The 25,516-nt window shown below is 46.2% G+C and overlaps 1 protein-coding gene across 4 annotated transcripts in view; it reads left to right on the top strand.

Moving 5' to 3' along the window:
• Positions 1-25,516, top strand: part of STPG1 (sperm tail PG-rich repeat containing 1) — a 47,008-nt gene that overhangs the window by 7,397 nt on the left and 14,095 nt on the right. For all 4 annotated transcript variants that reach the window (XM_008694593.2, XM_008694596.2, XM_008694594.2 and 1 more), the window contains 4 exons: positions 6,281-6,399; positions 15,560-15,661; positions 19,946-20,116; positions 24,495-24,603. In XM_008694593.2, coding sequence (XP_008692815.1) covers positions 6,281-6,399; positions 15,560-15,661; positions 19,946-20,116; positions 24,495-24,603 — 501 coding nt within the window. The remainder of the gene's footprint in view (positions 1-6,280; positions 6,400-15,559; positions 15,662-19,945; positions 20,117-24,494; positions 24,604-25,516) is intronic.

Raw genomic sequence — 25,516 nt, 5'->3', positions numbered from 1 at the left:
TATATTCAGAAAAAGTACACAAATCATAATTATACAGCTTAATGAATATTCACAATGAAAATACAACCTATAGAATCATTCTCTCAGAGCAAAGAAAGAGAATCACAGCAGTGTCCCAAAAGCCCTGTCTTGTCCCTTCCCCTTCTCTGTGAAAGTAAACAGTACAGCTACCCTGTCTTCTAGTATCATTAATTACTTTAGCCTGTTATTGAACTTAAAAAAAAAAAAAGATTTGTTTGTTTATTTTAGAGAGACAGAGGCAGGTGTGCTCACACGCATGGTGGGGAGGGAGGAACAGAGGGAGAGAGAATCCCAAGCAGACTCCCCACTGAGCTTGGAGCCCATGGGGGCTGGGGGCAGGTTCGATCTCATGACCCTGAGATCACCATCTGAGCCTAAATCAAGAGTCAGACGCTTAACCCACTGAGCTACCCAGGCGCCCTTCGTCTGTTTTTGAATTTTAGATAAATTGGAATCATACAATATGAAGTTTTTTCTCTCAGCCTTTTTTCACTCCTGCTTGAGAGATTTAACTTCATGTTTCGTGTATCAGTTAGTAGTTTGTTTCTGTTGCTATTTAGTTTTTCTCTGCTTGAATACGACACAATTTATCCATTCTACTATTGAAGGACATTTGGGTTGTTTCCGGTTTGGGGCTACTATGAATAAAGGCTTTGCTAACTAGGCTCGTACATGTTTCAGGGACAGACGTATAATGTATGTATGTCATCTATACCTCAGAGTAGAATCGCTGGGTCCTAGGATGTGTTTGTGATCAGCTTGGCGGATGCCGCCATTTTTCCAAAGTGGTTTAGCCAATTTTACTTCTTTACAAGCATCGTATGAGAATTCCAGTTGCTCCACATCATCACTGACATCTTTTGCACAGAACAGTTTTAATTTGCGTTGCTCTTTGATCAATGAAATTAAGCGATTTTTCATATGTTGGTTGACCTTCAGCATATTCTCTTTGGAGGAATGCTTGGTTAAGTTTTTTGCCCATTTTTTAAATTGGATTTTTCTTATTTTTAAGAGTTCTTTAAACCATTCTAGAAATGAGTCAATTTGTCAGCTACAGGGAGAGTAAATACCTTCCTTCAGTCTGTGACTTTCTTTTCTACTCTTAATGGTGTGCTAATCAACAGAAGGTCTTAATTTTAATATAGCCCAATTTATCAATCCTTTCCTTTTTAGTTACTGCATATGTCTGTCCTGTTTGGGAAATCATTGCCTAGCCCCAAATAATTGCTTCTGGAAACTGCATTATTTTACCTTTCATGTCTAGACCTACAAGTCGGTTGGAATTGTTTCTGTATATGGTACGAGGTGGGTGTACAAGTTTGGTGTTTTCAATATCCATATCCAAGTGGCCCAGCACCATTTACTGAAAGGCCATTCCTTTTCTACCTTTCTGCAGATCTGCCTTTGTCATAAATCCAATGTCCATGTATATGCAGGGCTACTTCTGGATTCTTTATTCAGCTCAAATACTGCACTTTTTGCACCCAAATACTACACTGTCTTAATTACTATAACTTCATAACAAGTCTTGAATCTAGTAGTGTAAGTCTTTCAGCTTTGTACCTTGTCTTGGTGATTCTTGGCCCCATTGCATTTCCATATAAATTTTAGAATCAACTCATTAATGTTCTAAAAACAAAAATCCTTCTGTTATTTTGGCTTGGATTGCATTGATTTTAACAATCAATTTAGGGATCATTTTTTTTTTTTAAGTTTTTTTTTTTTAATTTATTTGACAGAGAGAGACAGCCAGCGAGAGAGGGAACCCAAGCAGGGGGAGTGGGAGAGGAAGAAGCAGGCTCATAGCAGAGGAGCCTGATGTGGGGCTCGATCCCACAACGCCGGGATCACGCCCTGAGCCGAAGGCAGCCGCCTAACGACTGCACTACCCAGGCGCCCCCCCCATTTAGGGATCATTTACATTTCTACAATGTTGAGTTCTCCCATCCATGTGCATTTATTTTATTTAAGTCTTCTTAAATTTTTCTCAAAAATGTTTTGTAGATCTCTATGTAGAGATCACATGTATCTTCTTTATGTCTGTCTAGGCATTTGATTTTTATGCTGTTATAAATGGTAATATTTTAATTTCCTTTTCTAATTGTATCCTAATCTAGAAATAAAACAAATTGACTTGTGTATATTGTATATACAATATTGTATATTGACCTTGATTCTAGCAGCCTTACTAAATTCAGTAATTACCCCTTATAGGTTGTCTATAGATTCTCCCCCAATTTTTCCATGTATAATCTTGTCATCTGTAGATAATGACAGCTTTATTTCTTCCTTTCTGATCCATACATTTTTATTTATTTTTCTTGACTCTTGTCCTGGTTAGAGTCCTTTGGGACAGTATTGAGAAGAGTGACAACAGCCTCCTGGTTTGTCTATCTCAGGAGAAAGCTTTTCATATTTCACTATTCAGTATCATGTTGGCTCTAGGCTTTTGTCACAGGTAGCTTTTATCAGATTAAGGAACTTTGCTTCTATTCCTAGTTGGCTAGGTTTTTTTTAAAATCCTATAAGGTCATTAGATTTTATGCATGCTTTCTCAACAGATACTTCACAAAGAAAAGATATGCAGATGGGAAATAGCATGTGAAGAGGCACTCAGCATCATTAGTCATTAGGAAAATACAAATGGAAACCACAATGAGCTACTATTACACAGCCCACAGGATGGCTGAAGTGAAAAGGACTGCCTGTTGTTGACAAGGATATGAAGGAACAGTAACTCTCATACCCTAATAGGCATGTACAAAGGCACAACTTTAGGAAAGAGTTTAGCAGTTTCTTAAAAGTTAAACATTTGAGGGTGCCTGGGTGGCGCAGTCGTTAAGCGTCTGCCTTCGGCTCAGGGCGTGATCCCGGAGTCCTGGGATCAAGCCCCATGTCAGGCTCCTCCGCTGGGAGCCTGCTTCTTCCTCTCCTGCTCCCCCTGCCTGTGTTCCCTCTCTCACTGGCTGTCTCTCTCTCTCTGTCAAATAAATAAGTAAAATCTTAAAAAAAAAAAAAAGTTAAACATTTGAGGGCGCCTGGGTGGCTCAGTTGGTTAAGCGTCTGCCTTTGGCTCAGATCGTGATCCCAGGATCCTGGGATGGAGCCCCGTGTCGGGCTCCCTGCTCGGCAGGGAGTCTACTCCTCCCTCTGCTGCTCCCCCTGCTTGTGCCCTCTCTCTCAAATAAATAAATAAAATCTTTAAAAAAAAAAAAAAGTTAAACATTTGATCCAGCCATACCACTCCTGAGTATTTGCCCAGGAGAAATGAAAATGTATGTCCACTCAGAAGACTTGTATTGGGATGTAGATAATAACTTTTATTTGTAATATCTCCAAACTGGCAACAACTCCAATTTCCATCAGCAGGGGATTAACGATTGTCACATTTCTTTATAATGAAATACTACTCAGCAATAAAATCAATGAAGCATCGATACTTCAATAACATGGATAAATCTCAAAATAATTATGCTGAATGAAAGAACCCAGACAAAAAAGAATACATGCCACATGATTCCATTCTGCATCTACTGAGATGATCATATGGTTTTGCTTTTTCAGTTGGTCAATATGGTGATTGACATTGACTTTCAAAAGTTAACCTATCTTTGCATTACTGAGATAAACTCCACTTGGTCATGATGTATTATCTTTTTTATTTATTGTTGGATTTAATTGACTAAAATTTTTCTAAGAATTTCTGCATGTGTGTTAGTGAGGGTTATTGATCTTTAGTGGTTCCTCCCATGCACCCCATGACTCTGTCTCATTTTGGTATCAGGGTGAGGCTGGCCTCCTGGAATGGATTGGGAAATGTCTTATCCTCTTCAATCTTCTGGGATAGATTATTGCTCCATGTCCAGTGTCTGGAAAACCATTGTTTCATATATTTTGTCCATGTTTAACTTTTGTTTCCACAGCTAGGAGGGCAAATCCAGTCCCATTTTGATTGGAAATAGAAGTCCAATGATCCTTAGTGGTTTTTTAAAAATCTTATCTTTCTGGTTGTCTTCCTCAAGAGGGTTGCTTTTGTGCACATGGCTCTACCACAGCCGGAAGCCAAGGTGATTGATCTTTTGAGTCAAGAAACTTTTTTCCTTCTTCCAGGAAAATGGACTTCCATTTACCTTTTAAAAAACAGAAGCCCCCTTTCTTTGCTGTTTCCTCTGCAGTCTCTTTCAGTTGCTCCATAGACTTTTAGAAACAAAAGCTAGGAAGCCTTGCATGTGCTGCTTTCTGATTTGTTCTCTCTAGTTCCTTTAAAGAAAAAATACCTTGCCATCCACCTCCTAAATGGGGGTAGGGAGAGAAGGGAGGAAAGGAATAAATATAGCATATATTTACCTCTCACATGTTTTCTAGCCAAACATTTATTCTGCTTCTTCATCCTCAACCCGAGCAAATTAGGCAAGATTGCCACCTCCCCATTCTTTCATGCACTGGTCTGTCGGGTCCTTACTCTGGGCCAGACTCAGGAAGAGGAAGCACAGCTTGGAGCTTAAGGGCCCAGGCTCATGAGACCAACTGTGTTCAAACCCTGGCTGTTTCACTGAAAGGCTGTGTGATTTGGGTGAGTAACTAAGCCTCAGTTTCCTCGTCTGTAAAGCTGGTTCATCATAGCACCTCCTGAGGGGTCCCTGTTGGCCATGGGTTTCCCTGGCTGAAGAGAAGTTCTGTGTTTCCCAAAATTCAGAGACTAAGATATTGGGCCTTAAAGATCGTTTCTGTGCGGCTTTACCCCCACACCGCACCTTCTTTCTTTCTCTTGGCTCTCTTTTTTCGACTTCTGCACACGTTTTCTCTGTGAGGGTTCGGACTCGGATGTTGAGGTAACGTGGCTCAGTGTTGTGCACACCCCACAGACTCAGGATGGACCCCCCTCCAAAATTTGGCTTGAATGTCAAGACGCACACTCATCAAGAGGATATGACAAGGTTTATTACTCACATAATGAGGCTTTCTGGGGAGAGCAGGGTAGGCTCCCCAATCTGGTCCCAAAATGGCTCGAGAGAGGGGAGAGAGACACGCTTGGGGTTTTCTTGTGGTTAGGAAGTGGGGCTGGCATGAGGGCAGGGGTTTGTATAGTTTGAACTTCTGGCCTGTACCAAAGGGGAGAGCCCCTAGGCCTTCTCATCAGTTTACCCTATATGGGGCAGAAGGGGAAGAGGGAGGACTAAGGCTTAAAAGCTGTCAGCGGTCCAATGTCGAAAAATGGAGTCGGATTCTACTACACTCACAGGTTGGAGTTTGTAATTAATCTGCTGTGCAGAGAGTTGCTGCCTGTGGAGTCTTAACAATTGTCCCACACGCGAGAGCTCCTCTCAGAGCAGGGAATTTATATATCATTTATGTGTCACAACCCCGATGTGTACAATTTTAAGTTGATTTTCCATAAATGATCCCCTGATGCTTTCTAACCCCATGTCTGCACAAAGCTGGAGCCTAACTCACCCATGTCTTGCGCAGTGCCCAGACAGCAAGCCCCAGTCTGGGATTTCCCTACCTCTCTGGAATTTATGGCGCTTCGCTGAGGTGCGAGTCTGGGCTGAGGATGAGTGCCTGTCTCCTCTTCCTGGCTGCTCTGGAATGGTTTTGTGTCCCCTTCCTGCACGGCAAGACTGTCTTCCCTGCCAGATCCTTCCTCTTCCCTGGGACAATATCCTTCAGTGATGTGACCAAGTGTCACTAGTTTAAGAGTTGGGGCACGGGTGAGGGTGAGGTAGGGAATACCCAATAAATTACTAAGAGAGAAAGAAAGTAAAGGGAATATTTTAAAAAATGAGTTTCCTGTGTATCTCCTGTCAAAAAGCAAGTTTCTCTTCTATTCCATTTCAGATAAAACTTTAAGGGGTGCCTGGCTGGCTCAGTCAGTGGAGAATGAGTCTTGGTCTCGGGGTTGTGAGTTCAAGCCCCAGGTTGGGTGTGGAGATTACTTAAAAATAATATCTTGAGGGGAGCCTGGGTGGTGCAGTCGTTAAGCGTCTGCCTTCGGCTCAGGGCGTGATCCCAGCGTTCTGGGATCGAGCCCCACATCAGGCTCCTCCGATGGGAGCCTGCTTCTTCCTCTCCCACTCCCCTGCTGTGTTCCCTCTCTCGCTGGCTGTCTCTCTCTGTCAAATTAATAAATAAAATCTTTAAAATAAAATAAAATAAAATCTTGAAAAAATCACAAAATAGAATAAAATAAAACTTTAAAGTGCTCTTTGTTTTCTATATTTGTCAATTCTCCGTGCTAATTTTCATTTTGTTTTTACAGGGTTTACTGCTGCATATCCAACACAATCCTCCATTCCTTTTAAAAGCCAGACGTCAACAGTTCCAGAATCAGAAAAAAAGGGATTCAACAGTCAAGCCAAGAGATTTTATTATAAAAAGGTAATGACATCGTCTTAGACGCTCTTTACTGTTAGTCTGGGTTTGAGCCTCAGGGGACAGGCACACAAGTCGGGCTGGTGCAGTTGTCCCTAGGACCAGTAGAGGGCAGTGTCATCCAAGGAGCCACAGCCTCCTCTCCAATTGCGTGATCTGAAGGAATTTTAAGAATGGGTTGGGAAGGTATGAGATTCAGAGAGAACAACAGCATCTGGACTTATCGTGCCGCATTGAACCCCAAAAAAATTTTTTAAGAAGAAATGTATTTTAAAATTTATTATAAAAGTATAAAATTCAAAAATTGCAGGTATATGAAGTAAAAGGTAAAACTCCTTTTCTCTCCCCTCTCCCCCAGCTTCACTCCTTCTGACAGGAGAGGAAATAACAAGGTTTTCTTCCAGTAACATACTAGTAAAAATAAAAGAGTCGAATAAATTTAAAATTACCTTTGTGATGAAGGCCCCCCTCTTTTTAAAAACTTCCTTTAACAGTGTATTATTACTGTTCCTGTTTGTTTTTCCTCCAGGCTCACCCTCTTCCCCACATATTTCTATGTCCCTTTTCCTCTTTGACCTGGAAAATTCAGCTTGGCTCCTTGTCATCGGGCAGCTTGGGGTTTCATTGGGTAAAGGCCCAAGGGTCTAACCTTCTCCTCTGTCACCAGCAGGGGGCTGAAGCACCTCACAGACGTCCTTAGAGTCTAAAATCTTCATTCCTTCCTTCCTTTAACAAAGATCTTTAGAATAACATTCTTTTGAAGGAGTCATCATCTCAGCTACCTTTTGCTGCATTCTGAAAATGTTTTTGATCCCATAACCTTGCCAAGATGGCGGAGAGGAAAGGAGGAGACGCAGTGTCTGAAGGCACATGAGTCCGGAAGGACTGGGGGGCGGGGGCTCAGAAAGCCCCTCTGCCCCTCCGCGGGTCCTGCTTTGTAAACAAAAGCGCTGAACGAGAGAATATTTAAGTTCCTTTCACTTCTAACATTTTAGGATTCTAAGAAAGCAAATAATATGCTTTTTTTTAAAAATGCGCACGTACACACACACACACACACACACACACACACACACATTTTTAATTACTTGAAGGTTTTCCCCAAAGATGATAAACAAGGTATTTGCTCAGGAGTTTTTCTCTCTTCTCCCTCTAGTTTCTGTATCTGTTTTAACTGTCCCTCTGTCTGTCTCTTCTGTTCGGTGTCCCATTGGTCAAGCTGGAACACTCGCAATCCAGCTTCCAAAAAATATAATAGCAACCACCTTTTACCGATGCTGTCTATGTGTGCAATCATTTTTAGACCATATCTCTAATCCCCAGAACAATGCTGAAAGGATGGGTTTATTATCTTAATCTAGCAGGAGAGGAAATGAAGCTTAGGAAAGTTAAATGACCCACCCGGGGTCATACAGCACAGGGCTTGGCACCAAAGAGGCCCTACGTAAATATTTGCTGAATCAACGTGGAAAGAATTAGACCTCAAACCCAGGTCTAGCTCACTCCGAAGCCTCATGTTCTTTCCACACACTACCACACCCCCTTTTGTGGCCTGCAAAGCTACACATTCAATTTACGAAAGTCAGCAGGTATGTTTCTGAATAGACCTTAACAAAACAGCCCAAGCTCAAGAGAGGGAAAGATGTCGAGCAATGGGCATAGCCATGCTACACTGAAGACTCAAATCCAGAAACCAACTGGGCCGGCGTTTCGAGTTAGGCTTCCAGCTACCACTGCTCTTCAGAAAAGTCTGCTGAAGGAACCAGTGGTAGCCCGCCAAAGCGACAGGCGGCATCAAATACAGAAAAGAAATCGCCCAGAAATTCGATTCTCGCTTTCCAGAGAGAGTCGCGTTGGTTTGACATATGGAAACTTTCATCTACGTACTTGAAAGCCTTCTGTAAATAAGTATGTCAGTAACTTTGTGGCGAGAGCATGGGATTCATAAATCAGGTTCCCTGCGATCTGCCCCATTAAAGAGCTGTGTGCCTTTAGACAGGTCGCTTGGTTTTTCTGAGCTTCGGTCTCCTCATCGGAAACGTAAGGAAGATTTGGGCTATAAAATTTTTTAGGTTCTTGAAGCTGTAAAAAGAGAAAACAAATGTTCTTGTCCCAGGCTCATTATTCTCATCTTTCTTGAGGGAAACAGACATTGAGAAGTTAAAGATGTTAACATCACCCAATAATTTAGTGAGGCAATACAAATTAAAAACAGATTTTAAAACTCTGGTGTTTCACCACCCTTCTTAAGAACACTAATCGTCCACACCCTATGCCTGATCTCATAACTTGGTTGTATCCTTGCATTAGTTCTGTGACCCATTTAGCACGTCTTTAACACAGAGCATCCATGTCCCGTGAAATGTGCAGTAACCTCATCAGGCTAACCCTGTGGGGACACTGCCCGGCTCCCATGCCCCATGCACCTCAGTCCTGGGTACAGGATCCCGTCACAGAGCTCGGCGTCGTGACTGGCAATCTGTACTTCTAGAAATGAAGTCTGCTTCCCTGCACATTTTATGATTATTTATAGACGTGCTGGTGACTCCGTGTGCATGAAGGGACATGCCTCACCTGGGACAGACACGGAGCCCAGGAGCCCGATGGACGTTTTCTTCATCCACCTCCCTGTTTCCCATTTCCCTCTGGATGGTGGTCACTGCTTTCCATGCTATGTAACACTAGTAATGTCTTCGCGTCATTTTAAGAGCAAGGCTGTTATAATAGTTAGGCCCTTGCCGGGGATCACTGTTCCGTGATTCTAAACCTGATTCATCCCTTCCAGGCCCCAGTGAATGAATGCTGGTAGCATACAGGCACTGTCTTCTCTAGCCGGGCGAATGTAAAGATGCATGTTGATTGATTATGTAGCCTGACAGTAAAAGCCACCTTCCCAAGTGGTAAGCAGGCCCGTGTCTAATGTGCGATGAAGTTGTATCAAGTTAATACTGTGTCACTCACTAACTTGACAAGGCACTGCGGACCAGGGGTATTTTATACGCGAAGGAGATTTAAGTGAAAGGAAGTTCAGTTTGCAGGGGCCACCGTGTTCAAGGGGATAATTAGCCCAAGTGTGCACTCAGCTGCGTGTTTGGACCACAACAGGCTCTGCCTGACCTTTCTGTTCCGGAAGCCTGACTTCTCCCTATGGGTCACTGGCACGCCTCCCTAAGGAGTCTGCAGTCCCTGTTCCTGGAAATAGCAAACACTTGGCTGGCACCGATGGCATGCCAGGCACCCCTCTGAAGACTTTTGCATTTATTAACTCATTTAATCCCCATAATGACCCTGTGAGCTGAGTCTCATCATTATCTCTGCTTTTCACATAATGACCCAGAGACACAAAGAGGGTTGAGTGACTCGCACAGCCAGGGTCAGGCAGAGCGAGGACTGACGCAGACGGCAGCTCCTGGTTCCCAGATGCTGTGCCCCACGTCTCCTGGGGACAGAAGCAGGGACACCCTCCTCTGTGCTCTGACAGTCACTCTCGTGCCCCTGGCTGCCTTCTGCTTGGCCTGATGGTAGTGGGTGTGCACATCGGGACCCTCCATCCCAGTCTAGAACGTGTGAGCTGCTAACAGGTCGTACTGTATCCTTGCACCTTGGCCTGGGCTCTGGTCCGCAGTGGCCTTCCACATGTGTTTGTTGAGTTGCGTTTCTGCTGATATGCCACTCAGGGGACTTCAAGGGGCTGCTAATATGCTGACACCAGATTTGAGCAAGAGGAAGGCTCTGAAAAAGAGAAGCGGATGTGCACTTGGGGATAATACCCCCAGTAACCAACGCTTCAAAAATGTGGGTTTGACTTCTCTTGTCTGTGTTTCCAGCCCAGCCCACGGGCCCAGCTGTGGGCAAACAGCTGGTGACTATTTTCATCTGTCGGGTGGCCAGTGTCCCACTGCCTGGCTTCCCCACGCTTACCTGAGCGACTAAGAAAAGATCTCCTCAAGAGACCTCATCCCATTTTCCTACTCGCTCCCTTAGGGCTCCCAGGGACCTTTCATGGCTGACATCCTCCCCCATTCTGAACAAAACAGTGGTGTTTCCTTGCATGGAGTATGCTCGCTGCCTCTTTCCCTTTTCAGCCATGATCAGAGGTGCGGGAACGTTGAAGCCAGGCAGAAACATACGTGGGGTGAGGCAGGGAGGGAGAGAAGGCAGGAAGGGGGAAGGGCATCTTACAAGGGGCACATTTCAGAGTCAGAGACGGTTTGAACCAGAAGGGCTTCAGTGACCTGGAATCCCCGGGCTCAGCAGCAGGGCCCTTTCTGTGACAGTGTCTCCCCGTGCAGCCCGCTGGTAAAGGTGCACTGCTGCTCGAAGCTGCTGCCCACTCTGGCCCCTTTCCTGGGCTCCCTGGTGGACCCCAGGAATGTGGTCTGAAAACCACAGATCTTGACACCGCTTGCAGGTTCACAGATGAGGGCCCTGAGGTCCGGGGAGGGGACATGCCCTGGGGGCCGATGGCAGCTCTCCCACCATGCAGTCCATGCTGTCCTCATCACTTTGGCCACGTCAACCTGAGTAAAAGATCTCTGGCTTCGATGAAGTCAACACGGTCTATGGACACATGGTCCTGAGACCCTAAGCCTAGAGACATTTGTAAAAAGAGATTGTTCCCTCAAGAGCCCTAAGTTCCTGTATGGTTTACCAGTGGACTAAGCACAGCACAGGGCTCCTCCTGTTAGAAACTTCTAAGCCCTTCAGCAGACCCCTAATTTTCATTCACCTTGTGCACTCCTGAGAAACGTCAGCTCGCCAGCCCCAAAATGGACCAAAACAAGGTGGAATATCTTTGAAGAGTCAAAAGGCAGCTCTAGTGGGGCCTTTAGGCAATGACCCAACAGAGACTACATTTCCCAAGACAAGAAACAGTTTGACAAATCATTGATTCAAAAGTATTAATTGGACAGAATTTCCGAAATCTGGACTAGAAAATTCAGGCTATGTAGCTGGCTCCAGGCTGGCGGACCTCAAGCTTCCTATAACCTATGGACATACTGGGGGAGGTGGGGAGGAGATACACGCCCCACTCCCTGTTGCCTCCTCCTCATTACCTGTCCAACCTATCCCAGGGTAAAGTGAACATAGACATTTGTCCCACGCTTGGCACCTACAGGGGCTGCCATTTGGGACTCAAATCCTTCAAAAGGGCTCTCAAAGATCATTTCAACCAAATGTCACCCAGATGCATGTTGGGTTGAGGGGTGGGAGCACATCAGCCAGTCCTCCCTTGGTCAGTTCCACTCTCAAGGTCTTTAGCCCCCATGGGAAGGTTTGGCTCCGTGGCGGGCAATGCCAAGAGTAGCGGCCACACACCACCACTGCTCTCACTGCTCTGTGTGTATCGACTCATTTAATCCTCACCCTGTGGGACAGGCCTGGGAGACAACAGTAGGGCATCCACATCGTCCTCTCGGCGTTCGGCAGGCCGTCAGTAGAGCTCAGTTAAATAGTTCTTTTCCCTTCTCCCTCCCCACACCCATTTTTGCTTTGTTTATTTGGTTTTTGCCCTCTGGTGTGGTCTTGGCCAAGAAACCAAGGATGGCTAAGGTCACCCCCATTGCGACCTGGATTCTTATTTTGGGGATCTGCTCTGAGAGGCCCAAACTCACCAGGTCACAAAAGGTTAGTCATCAGAACTGTTATCCCAGAGGTGAAAGGCCTGGATTTTTATTGCCCTCCCAGCCAGCCATTCACCAACCCTTCTAGCAGTTGGAGGAGAAGGCCTGAAGGCTCTGCAGTCGGAGGTTTCCCTCCAAGGAGCTTAGAAACCTACCTGCGTGATGTGTGAAGGTCATGACATGCTGGTAAACCAGCTCTCCCCTCCACGAAGGAAAGTTCTGATTTATAGCATTTGCCAATTTCTGCGGTGTAAATACTCCCAGCTTGCTTTCAAGCTACCACTAGCAAAATCTCTGACACCCTAACAGCCACCCTCTCAGGCTGCCCCGGGACAGCTCCGGCACACGGCTGCCTGGATGAACCTGAAACTCTTCCTAAAGATTCCTTAAGAGCCAACAGGCAGCCCTCTCTCCCTTTAGGCTAAGAGGTGACATCCCTCTTCATATCTGGCCTGGACTCAAACCAGTTTGCAACGCAGCAAAATCAAAATGTGGTCAAGGTCCAGTGGGGTTGCCGGATTTAGCAAATAAAAACACAGGATTTCTAGTTCGTTTAGAATTTCAGATAAATGACAATTATTTTAGTATAAGTATGTCCCAAATATTGCATGGGACATACTTACACTAAAATAGCTTTTCATGGTTTATCTGAAATTCAAATTTAACTGGCCAGGGTGGGAGGGAGGAGCCTTGCATGTCTTGTATTTTATTGGGCAACTCCAGCTCCTCAGACACGTGTAGGTGCCCGGAAAACGTGTGTGAACTGAGGGCGGTGTTGAGTGTGGCAGCGGACTGGATGCCAGTGGTGTGCGTCTTCCTTGTTCACTGTTGAAACCTGGGAGAGTCACGGTGACATGTCCTGCCTCAGCTCTTCCTTGGTTTAGGGGCTCTTGATGCTAAGAGGCACCCAAAGGCGTTGAGTCCGATGTCTCTGATTTACAGATGAGGAAACCGAGGCCCCGCAATGTGACTTGCTCCAGGTCACTTAGCTAGCAGCAGCATTGAGACTAAAATTTCCTCATTGAAAACTGTGCGATTTTTTTTTTCTTTTATCCTGCACATCCTCATTTGAAAATCAGTTTGGTTAATGGGTAAGAGTAGGCTTCGTATGTTTGGTGGGGGTGGACAAAATGGGTGAAGGGAGTCAGAACGCAGAAACTTCTAGTTAGAAAATAAGTCGGGATGTAACGTACGGCGTGGCAACCACAGTTAGCAACACTGTATTGCACTTTGGGAATTGCTGAGAGTAGATCTTAAAAGTTCTCACAAGAAGACAAAAATTCTGCAGCTGTGTATGGTGATGAATGTTGACTGGACTTATGGTAGCGATCACTTTGCAGCGTGTACAAATATCGCATCATGCCGTACACACGAAACTAATGTTATGTGTCGATTATACCCCAGTTTAAAAAAAAAAGAGTAGGGGCGCCTGGGTAGCGCAGTCGTTAAGCGTCTGCCTTTGGCTCAGGGCGTGATCCTGGCGTTCCGGGATCGAGCCCCACATCAGGCTCCTCCACTGGGAGCCTGCTTCTTCCTCTCCCACTCCCCTGCTGTGTTCCCTCTCTCGCTGGCTGTCTCTCTGTCACATAAATAAATAAAATCTTAAAAAAAAAAAAAAAGAGTAGACTTTGTACTAAGACCGCCTGGGTTCAAATTCTGGCCCTGACAGTTACTAGCCATGCGACCGTGGGCCTTATCTCTTTTGGCCCTGTCTTCCCATCTTTAAAATGGGGATTAAGGGGCGCTTGGGTGGCTCAGTGGGTTAGGCGTCTGCCTTTGGTTCGGGTCATGATCTGAGGGTCCTGGGATAGAGTCCCACATCCGGGCTCTGTGCTCAGCAGGGAGTCTGCTTCTCCCTCTCCCACTCCCCCTGCTTGTGCGCGCTCTCTCTCTCTGTGTCAAATAAATAAAATCTTTAAAATAAATTAATTAATGAATTAATTAAATGGGGATTGAATGAGTTACTGCATGTGAAGTACTCAGAACAGTGCCTGGCACACAGTGAGTGGCCACACAATAAACAAATGCTAGCCCCACGAACAGCCCCCTAGAAAAATCTGTTCTTGTTTCCCTGTAGCTCCTCGAATCTGCTCCCACATGCCGATGTCTTCTGAACTTGGCTTAGGGCCCTGGTGCACCTGGTTCTGCCGCCTGTCTCATGGCCTGCCCCACTCTCCCTGGTGATCAGCCCCCACTCTGTGCACCTGAGATCATCATCGCCTGCAAAGTGGGAATCAGCACCCCTGCACCCACCTGCTTTGAGCAACGCTCAAGGGATTCACTGCATTTAAAATCCACAGAGAAACCTGTTGATCTCACTGACGGCCCTATCCCGTATCCTAAACCATAATCAGACACTGCTCAGGCCAGACTGGGAAGTCCTGGGAGGCCCTGGTGGCACCTTAGGCTTTCTTTCTGCCCTGAGGAAGGTAGTAGCGATGGTGGCGGCAGGATGAGCCTGGGGGACAGAGGTTGGAAAGAGGGAGCTCTGCAGTCAGGCTGCCTGGATTGAAATCGGGCCTTCGCCATTTACTAGATGTGGACCCAATGTCTCTGGGCCTTACTTTCCTTAAAACGGACTTGAGAACACCCCTGGTGCAGATTTTGTGTTCATCGTGTCCTTAGCACTGAATTCAGGTACTGTCACTAACAGCAGTAGGATGTTGGGCAAATTCATCGCCACTTGCCTCAGTGTCTCCATCTGTAAAGTGGGGACAGTAACCCTTTCCTCGTCGGAGGACTAAATGAAGCAAACTTTGAAAAGCTCGTGGCATCAAGTGGGCACCCAGTAAACTCTCAAGACAGTGGAACATCCTTTTCATTTCATGCCACTTGCTTGGCCAACTTCTGTCAACATACTCTTCCCCCTGGTAACTAGCATGGGAAGTGAGATGAAAGCTCCATTAACTGCAAAAGCAGAAACGAGCTTAGAAAGGCCTCTGTTTATTCCTCTCTCTCTCTCATACCTGCATCATTTAGCATTTGAGCCTCATGAGCCTGCCTCTTTTTGTTTGCGAATTAGACATGGTCTTGTTTGGGATGAAGGTCGTTTTTGTTTCATTTTGCTTTATAAACAGAAACACTCCCTGATTTCTCTTCTGAAAGGCTGAGGAGGAAGCTGAGTCAGGTGGGTGCGGTTAACGTGAAATCGGTCATCGTTCCTTCACCTTGGGCTTGGCTTCCCCAATCAGCACCCTGACCGGCATATCAGCCGCACTGAGCATCCCATCTTATGCTCATTTCTCTGATGGCATGAAAAAAACAACAGCATTCTTCCGGAATGCAGGGCGGCATGGTGGAGAGAGACAGACCCAGGCTGCGGGTCCCAGACCCAGGCTGGAATTCCAACCCCCTGTGCTTGGTAACTGAGACAGTGAGCGGGCAGGCTAGGAAATGCGGGGGCCAGCCTATCACCTATGAATTGGTGGTGGTGCCTGTCCTGGAGGATTACAGTGAGGCCAAGTGTTAATGGACATAAAGCTTGCGGAAATGCACCGTGGAAATGAGTGTACCCCAATGACACCCTGTTCTCTTCCTTTTAGGATAGCATCCCAGGTCCGGGGTTCTACAATGTCATTCACCAATCTCCAGTGTTCAACAGTGCCTCATTGTCTAAGAAGGGGACGTGCACTTTTCCCTCTATGGTGAGAACCCCTTCCTTGAGTAAGCCCATTAGCGGATCAGTAATTTCCTTCATCCATTGCGCAAACATGTGTTGGACAGCTGGTCCCTTCTCTCCAAAGGCTGTGGTTCTAATTAGAAGAGTAACGGCTGCCTCAGGTGTCATGCAGGTAAATTAGAGCCTGTGTCTTTAAGTAATTCTACCCCCCCCCTCCTGCTACACATTGACAGAGTGAGAAGAGAGGCTAGAGGGATATTCAGAACCTCAGCATCCACATCAATTTTGTCATCATGGAGTGAACTAGGCAGATGTTTCCCTGAGATTTTTAGGCACCAGGGAAAAGATCTCACCCTCATAGGGTGTTTTACACCACTTGGTCTAATTGGGTTATTCAAGTTATTGAGAAATCTGCTGGGAGCAAAAAGAAAGCAGGCAACAGGCTGAAATGGAGTGATCTTCCTCCCTTCCCTACTTCCCTTCTTTGTAAGATGTGGGTCTTTATCTTTGTGGATGGCTCTTAAGAATCAAGGAGCTATATGAAGTGCCAATGTCCCTGACCAGACTTGGACAAGGATTTTTTTTCTTTTGCTCTTAATTTGAGTATAAATTGGCAAGAAGAAGAGATATAGCGAGGGAAAGCGGTCAAACCGGGGTAAGACTAGCTGAGGTAGGAAAATGAAAAAGAATGCCGACACAAACTAGCATCAACAAAACACATATGCCCTCTGTCCCTTTAAAAATTATAATAATCTCTTGCAAAGATGTATTATAATGCCTGACACTGGAACTGATTTCAAAACAAAACAAAACACCACACAAAGGGTCCATTTAAGACACGCTGAATGCAGCCACTTACAGGAATTTGACTTTGGCAGAGCTGACTTTGGTGCTAGCTTCCCATCAGCGGAGACATGGAAGTCACCCAGGCCCCCAGCAAGCTCACAGAACAACCATGCCTCTGCCTCTTTTTCCGCCCCAAGCCCTGCAAATAAAGGGACCTGAAAGCAATCGGCAACAGAAGTGCCATCTCACGAAGTCTTGGCACAGGAGACAAGACTTAAGACCTAAGCCTGACTCAGCTGAGGCTTCTCGATGTGGCCTCAAGCACGTCACCCTTCTGTGTCCCTATTACCTCATAAAAGTGGAGACTCCCTGGAGGCGCTGGACAAATTGCAATGAGTGAAATGCTCTTTGAAACTGCAGAGCATTGTAAACATGTTAAATATGATGAGTGTTACCACCTGAGTCACAAACAAGACCTCCTGCACCTCCTTGGTTTTCTCTCTGAGAAATTCACTGCCGTAGAGTGGCACTGCCCATTCCTGCTTGGTGCCGAAGAAGGGACGCAGTGAGAGCACACGATCAATTCCCTGGTAGGCTCTGTGTGCAGTAACTTTCCAAACGAGGAGGTTGGGCCATCTGGAGGAGAAGAGGCTCAAGGGGAGGTCCGAGTATTACAGAATCTAACCACGCCTGTCAGGTCCTTAAAAAATTCAGGTCAAACCCAAAAGAAAGCAGACATGGAGTTATGGAGGCTTCCCCTCCCCACTTTGATGGATGGGAATTTATATTTATAGACATTTAGGTTCCTGTAACCAGCCTGCAGTGGCTGATGGAGATCTGTTAGGAGACCCCACATCTTACCTACTTCCTTACTGTGCTGATGTGAATTTCACGCCTTTCCCCTCCTCCCATAGTGACTTTCACACTTGGCACCTCCTCCATTTCTTGATCTGAGGACTCTGAGGGTGTGAAAAGTAGACCTCGTCAGAGAAAGATCTGCCTGACTGACACTGGTATAGCCAGGAAGAGAGTGATTGTAGGTGAGGCTGACCAAAAACTCTGTGGATCTATAAATTCTAGAAACTCCCTGATGACTGTTGGAACCACTACACCCAACCTTTGGAGAGGACCTGTCATCTCGCTAAGTCCAAATAATTTAAAGAGCTTCATTAATGTATTCTAAATCTTTGCTCCAGGATTATTCATGAGGCTGATGGAAGGTTAAATGGGGCAGGCGGGAGGAGACTTTCACGGTCTTTCTCTATTTGTCTGGTGGCAGGAGTGGTTCTGGAAAAATTAGTAGGTGCTGGAGAAAGGTTTGCAAATGCCAGCATGTGGCTAGATTGGAACCCACAGGCCCGGCAATTAAAAGAAAGTCAAGGGGTGGGGAGGGTTGCGTGAGTGTTATTTCAGCTCTATTCTGAGACAAATTCTATTACAATGCTTTATGAAACTTGGCTTCAAATGAACAATTAGAATAATTTTTCCCCAAAAGTGTGTTTGTAGGTGTTCTAGGCCAAAAAGATTTTATGATCCAGTAAGTTTCAGAAAGGCTGGGTAAGTCAAGTTAGGTTTGTTCACGGTAGGACTTCTCCGGGTACCTACCACGGTGGTATGTATTATGAGTCTTCGACATGGGAACATGCTATGAGTCTTCTCAAATTAATTTGGCTCTGGAACTCTCTCCCCGCTGCTGCCACCATCAACACTCACTTATCTTATAGAACTGGTATGCCAAGGAACACTCCGGGAAATGGTGCTTTAGAAAAATGTGCTTGCCTCATCTGTCAGCTGAGTCAGGATAGGCATGCTACAATCGGGATCCCTGGGGGTGGTTTCCCCTTACCAGCCTTTACCAGCCTTCCTTGATGGAAGTGAAAAGGAAAGGTGTGCCTATCCCATTGGGCAGAGGAGAGAGAGGGTACTGATTCTCCTTGAACCAGAATATCCCACAGTCAGTCATCAGCTGATTATCTTGTAAATGAAAACATACATTGCTTTATTCCTTTTGAGTTTCCCTTCTTAGAATGGAATATCTAATCTACATCACGTAGTGGGGGCAGACGGGTGCTAATGTTGGTTCCACCCCTCAACTAGCAGAGGAAGTCCGGTGGCCTCATCCCTAAAGTGGGGATAATCATAATATCCACTCCCCACGTTTTTCAAGAGGATTAAATGCAACAGCCCATGAAAAGCACTCAGTTAACTATTGCCCGAAATGCAAAGAGCATAGGGGGCTGGGGTAACCTTCCTTCTGGGAGCATCAGTGAATCCTGACAATTAGGAGAAGGCTGACTGGGACTTGAACCCAGGTTAGACTCTGAACAGCCGAGACTCTGGACAAGAACACGTTTGCCCCAGGGAGCCCATCCGCTTGTATACCATCGGTGGTCCATAGACTATATGTCGAGAACCATTGCCATCAAGCTCAGGGTGAGGGGTTGGGGGGGGGGTGCGGGTTAACGCCGTCCCACAGCCTCACCGGCTTCCTGTGCTTGTGTACGTATTGGCCTCTGCCCGGCTGAGGAAACCCAGGGTGATGTTCTCAAGCTCTTAACCATAAAATTATGAGAATCTTTTGTTTGTTTGTTTTATCAGACTCCAATACTTGCCATACTCTCCTAGGGTAAAGCGATGTTATCACCTAGTTTCTATGGCTTTTGCCCCTTTTCCTTTGGCAAACATTCTGTTTGTTGTGTTGGGTTGTTTTTTTTTAACTGAAAATAGCTTGTTAGGGCTTCCAGGAAGGCGTAGGATTGGTTCTACTGAAAGAAAAAAGCTGTGGTGTTCTATGCGATCAGCAATCAGGGGGCACCTGCTCAGTTACACATCTGCCTTCGGCTCAGGTCATGATCCTGGGGTCCTGGGATGGAGCCCTGCATCCGGCTCCCTGCTCAGCGGGGAGTCTGCTTCTCCCTCTCTCTCTGCCCCTCCCCCTGCTCGTGCTCGCTCTCTCATTCTCCCAAATAAATAAATAAATAAATAAATATAAAAAAAAAAAGAAATCAGCTATTAGGTAGAGGGTAGGAGGCATGGGTGGACAGCAAGCCCCATCGACCCTTGTGCCTTTAAGACATTAGAAGCAAATTTGTTATTTAGGCAATTCAGATTCCTTAATCTTAGAAACAAGGCGTGAGGTTTTACTCAGAAGGAAAGCCTCAGCTGGAGGAAAAAGTCTAAAGCTTCCCATCGTATAAATTACCCAACAGCTGATGAGTCAAGGGTAAGTGCCCTGAAACGGGATTGGGTGGCAATGCATTTATGGCAAAATTATTTTTGCCAAGTCCCAAATGTAAGATGAATAATTTGAGTTAGTTTACAGAAGTTGAAACAGGTCAGAACTTGCGTTCTCGAAGAGCAAATCCTCAAAGCCTGAGGTCAGTTTATTGTTGCTACCTGCCGGAGTTTCAGCTTTCACACAATGCTTCTAGACCTAGCGCGGGGCTCCATTCCTCTGACATCTGGCCTGTGGAGCCAGGAGATGATGTGAGAGTGGCTGATGCCTTTGGCTTTCTCCTTGCAGCGCTCCCGATTGGACACCATCATTTCTAAATACCCTGCAGCTAACGCGTACACCATCCCTTCACGTTTTGTCTCGAAGAAAGACTTCAGTAATTCCTGTTCCAGCATGTTCCAGTTGCCAAGCTTTGCAAAAGTCCTCAAATTTGAAACTCCTGCACCAAACCAGTACAATGTAAGAACGTCATGTGCGCTTGTTAAATATATACTGAATGAATGCTTTCCTAAAATAAACCAAGGTGGGCGACGCTTTGGGAAATAGCATCCTAATGCAATTGATAAACCAGGTAGCATTTGTTGACTGCCCAGCAGATACATAAGGCTGCGCAAGGCTTTATGGAGAATTGGCAGAACCCAGAGAAAAATGTGAGCGCGGAGGTCAGGGGGAAGCAGTAGGAAGACCACGCCCCGGAGAATACTTACGATAATCACTACTACTACAGAACCTTTCTGGGACAGTATTCTCATCTGTAAGAATTATTATTTTCTGCATTATCTGCAGTCACTATCCATTTACTGCTTGGGTTTTTATATGGAAAAGAAGCTTCCCTATTTCCATATCAGAAACTGGGTTTTTAACAGTAATGCTCCGCCAATTACAATCACTTTGTCGTTATGGAAGCAGAACGGTATGAATAATGGTGAAGAGATGGAGTCAGGTTCAAATGTCGACTGTGCCACTTTCTAACTGTGTGGCCCTGGGCATGTCTCTTCAGCTTTCAGGACTCAGGTTATTGATCTGCAAAGGGGGGAAACGTGTGTACTTCGTAGTGTTAATGCAAATATTATACTAGGTCATCTGAGCTGAGTGCTTAGCCCAGCCGCTGCCGCACAAGGACTCCACCGTCCCTGGAGATCGGCAGGGCTGCCTTTGGGGGATGTCACGTTACCTCTTGAGCCTCAGTTGTAAAATGGAATCAATTATACTCACCCTACAGGGTGATGATGAGAACCAAATGAGACAGCAAATGCGGAAAGCCTCTAAAATACATAAGAAGTGAATTGTATATAGGTATTAATATTATTATGACATATTGCAAAATATTTTGGTCTTAGAGTACGTCATTTTTAATTTCCTATTTCTTTTATGATACTTATAAACAATATTTATTTTTCTGACTACAAAGACCCTGCCGACCTTCTGTGATCGAGCCAATCAATTGTAATGTGCTCAAAACGATATATGAGCTGCTAGGCTGGCATGTCCAATAGAAATATAATGGTAGCCACATACATCATTTAAATCTTGGGTGCCCACGTGGCTCAGTCAGTTAAGCGTCTGCCTTCAGCTCGGGTCATGATCCTGGGGTCCTGGGATCGAGTCCCACATCGGGCTCCCTCCTCAGCCGGGAGTCTGCTTCTCCCTCTCCCCCTCCCCCCAACTCGTGCTCATTCTCTCTCTCTTTTGGAAAAAGAAATAAATAAAATCTTTAAATCGTCCCAGTAGCCACACTTGAAAGTAAAAAGGAACAGGTGAAATCCATTTTAAGAATACATTTTATTTAACCTAGTATATTCAAAATACTATTTCCATGTCTAATCAATATAAAAATTATTAATTATACTTATGATTATATATATAATTATAAATAAAAATAACTGATGTTTTACATTCTTTCCATCTATCTTTACAATCCAGTGTGTGTTTTATACTTTCAGCACATCTGAATTTGGGTCAGCCGTGTTTGCAGTGCTCCATAGCCGGGGGCTACTCTGTTAGCAGCACATCTCTAGACAGTCTTCCCCTGGGATAATCAGAGCCTGAAAATAATGGTGATGATGATGGTGACGAAGTCCTTTTCCAGGCCTATGTACTGTTCTAAGCATTGTGCCTTCATCTTATGTAATATTCACGAGAATCCATGAAGTGGGTTCTCTCTTTCAGTTTCTGCAAGAGGAGGCTGACGCTCAGGGAGGGAAGGGATTTGCCCAAAGTTGTCCTGCTCAAAGGGACCATTTGCCTGTCAGTGAGCACAGGTAGGTGGCTGAGGTCTAGAGCTGGAGAGTGATCAGTCATCATGCGCCAGCCCTGCTGGGTCTCCCTTCATGGACTCTGTGGCTACTCTGTGCTAGACCGGTGAAACTGCTCAGATTCCAGTGGGGACCTCAAGACAAAGCTAGTAAACAGGCAAACGAAATAATTACAAACTGTGGCCAGCTTTGAGGCAGACGAATAGTTGGAGCTTGAGAGATAGAATATGTGGAGAATATGGGGGATGACAGCATCATGTACTTTAGACTGGGTGGTCAGAGAGGGCTGAGGCTGAGACCTAAGAATTGAAGGAAGAGCCAGAGTTGAGGGAACAGTATGTGCAAAGGTCCTGGGACAGCAAGCAGCTGAGCCTTGGGGAACTACAAGAAGGTAGCTGGAGTAGCATTAGCTAGGAGGAGAGGGGATAAGGGGAAGCCAGACAGATAGGCAGGGGCTAGATCATTCAGGACCCTAAAGACCCTGGGAGATATTTGGTTCTCTATGGGAAGGCTTTGAGGGGGATGACATCATCTGATATACTTTTTAAAAAAGCTCCCTCCAGTAGCAGTATGGAGAATGGACCACCGTTCAGGCGAAGAGTGGATTTTGAAAAACCAGTTAGGAGACTATTATGCTAATAGGAGAGAGGTCAAGGCCTGGTTCAAGAAATTGATAATGTTCTTGGCCATTGCACCTTTGCCATTCCTGAGAGAGGGAGTTAGTGTTTTATGCATCTGCCAGCACAACCCACTGTGCACTCCTTCACCCGGCTTCACATCTCCAGTGCCCCGCACAGGTCCTGGTATGCGGTACACTGCCGTAAATGCTTATGACGTTGAAGGAATTACCCCCAGTAGTATATAGTCGTTAATCTAGAAAAGACAGCTTCCCAAGTCAGAGCTCAGACCTTCTGCCAACGGATTGATTTTAAGAACGTGGTTTTTGTTGATTATTGTTTTATTGAGACTGAAACTAATTCATGTTCTTCATTAAATATATTCAAGCATTTTAGAGATCCATGAACTGGAAAAACAGAATTCTCTTCTAATTCTGCCCTCTCAAGCAAACCACCATCAAAAACAGGTGCAATTTCTTTCAGAGTCTCTTCCTCCTCCCTTACTCCAGTATTAGGATTATGCTGTCCACCGTACACATGCATTTTCTATTCAACTAGAGCCTGGATTTCTTTTCCCCATGGTGGTACAGTAAACCTGCTGCTTTTTCCCCCCCAACCTGCCAGTGGAGCTAGCTGACTGTTTTCCTCGTCTAATGGTGAAATCTTCCAGTGAAACAGACTCCAAGTATACAAAAATGCTCCCTCTTTCAGTTGTTTTTCTGTCTGGGTGAGGAATAAGGCTGAAATCGTGTTTTGTCTACAGGAGGCTTTTTTCAGATCTGGAGAACAATGGTTGAGTCAACTGGCAAGAAGCAGAAATGTGGTAATCCTGTTAGCCACACTGCAGCCGAGGGCTGTTAGGGCTTTTCTTTGCCTTTGCTTACCCTGATCCCCCACCTCTCTATTCGAGTCCTTTCTCCCTATACCGTGTTATTACTTCCTCTCCGGCAACCTGGCTCCTGTCCTTCTGTCCAGTAATTAAGCCTGCTCCATCTGATGTTTTTGTTTGCCTTCCCTGCATGCATTCTAGCCATTAGGACCCTGGGAAAAGCTGAATTCCTCCGCCTTTGTAAACACAAAATCAAAATGCCATCTGCATTTCTTGAGAAACATTTTTTTTTAAACAAGGGAGTATCTCAGAAAAATCAAACCATCCTGGCCCCAGCAAATAGTTTCACTCATTCAGTAAATATTCCCAGTCACTGCATTTACGATTTTTATTGCTTCTTTATCTAATGAATACAAGGACTGACTACAAATTGGCATTTAAAATATGTATGATTCACGTATAGCAGAGGAATGATCTCAGGGTTCTTTTCTTTTTTCTCTCTCTCTCTCTCCTATTATTTTTAGAGTGCTGAACACACTGTATATTGTGTGGAATAGTCAAAATTCTTAATTTCTGGCCAGTCCAGAAAAGTCGAGACAAGGGAGTGTTACAGATCTGATCATAATCTTAAATTACCTGATGCCCTTGTGTGCCCCCAAATCCTGCATTCATAGGAGGGTTGTTTGAACAATAAGGAATCAGGGTGGGGGTATGTCGGACTCAGGGTCCTGAAAGGAATACAACTCATAGAAAAAATAAGGAAAATGCGCATTTGCAGTGTTATAGACATGAAAAGATGCTGTCCTAGAGGTGTTGTCTGCGGACTGCTGTCACCCCTAAGAGCAGGGGTACCCGATCTGCTTTTCAGGTGAGAACACCCAAGTTCAGAGACACTGAACAGTCTGCAGCATCGTGCCCCGTGTGTGGCAGACCCGAGACGAGCCTGGCAGCCCGGTCTCCGGGCTCCTCTCTGGGCTCGGTCCGCTGTCCCATGAGGGTTGACCAGACATCCGCCCGTGATCACAAACTCCTCGGCCACTCCAGCTGGGCTGATGGCAAAGGCACAGCCGGGGGTCCCTTTTCCACGCGCGTCCCTTCACTTTCCGAGGAACAGCCTGCTTGTGTTCTGCCCGCAGGCCTCTGTCTCGTACTGCAAGCAGAGAAACAACGTCTGTGCCCGAGCCGGGTTTATGTCCAAAACCCCGAGAGGATTTTTCGCTGTCCCTGAAACAGGACCTGCCCCAGGTAAGCAGCCACCTTGCACGGGCCCTGACCTACGGGTTAACGTACCAGATCCGCTCTGTGGGGACCGTTGCTTCATAGGGAGTCTCTGTGGAAGGAGTTCGGCTTTGGGGGGAAGGGGATATGAAACAGGTGCTGAACAAAAAGGAGAGAGCCGAGAAGACCCGGGTCTCCCCCTCCAGGGGAAGAAGGGCTGCTCTGGCAATGGCCCCCAAAGCAGCCTCGTTGGCCTCCCCTTTCATGACCGGGCACACCGGCTCTGGGCCGCCAGATGGGGAAGTGTGCACATTCGCGTGGCCCAGGCGTCTTCACAGGCCACGGGGGGCACTCAGTGCCCTGAGTGTCCGGACCCTTCCTTTCCTCCTGAGCCTAGAGGGGACCTCATCAGCTAGTCAGTCACCGAGCACTGGGACATGGCTCTGTTTACGGCGAGCCTGCTCCGTGCTCAGTATTTTCCGCGCAGTCCTCACCCGTCCTCCTTGGCCTGTGCTCTTAGTCCCGCGTTGCAGGTGAGGAGAGGGGGCTCGGAGTGGAAGTGGCCTGCTCAGCGTCACACAGCGGGCGGGGGCAGGCCTAAGCCCAGAGGGGTCTGACTGAGGGCACTGTTGCCCCTGTCAGCCCACGGTGACTTCTGAAACTGCCCAGGACCCGGCCTGCGAGTGTTTTCCTCTCTGGGCTGGGAGCCCTGTCGCTCTGTCCTGTTTCTCAGACCCGCTCCCCGCTTCCAGCCTCAGGGAAAGGCTTCCAGAGAGGTCAGGCGATGCCGCATTGGCGCTTGGGGAGCCCTGGTCAAAGCAGACCTTCCCAATGGGTCCTGAAGACACGCGCCCCCCCACCGCCACCCCGAGGGAGCCTTGAGCCCCCGAGCTGAGAGGAGGAGCGGGGAGGGTTTGTCTGCTGGATCACACCTCTCGGA

This window comes from Ursus maritimus, unplaced genomic scaffold (assembly GCF_017311325.1).
Source record: "Ursus maritimus isolate PB19 unplaced genomic scaffold, ASM1731132v1 scaffold_32, whole genome shotgun sequence".
In the NCBI taxonomy this organism is placed as follows: Eukaryota; Metazoa; Chordata; class Mammalia; order Carnivora; family Ursidae; genus Ursus; species Ursus maritimus.
The sequence above is the reverse complement of the archived record's forward strand: the minus strand, read 5'-3'. Positions and strand labels throughout refer to the sequence as shown.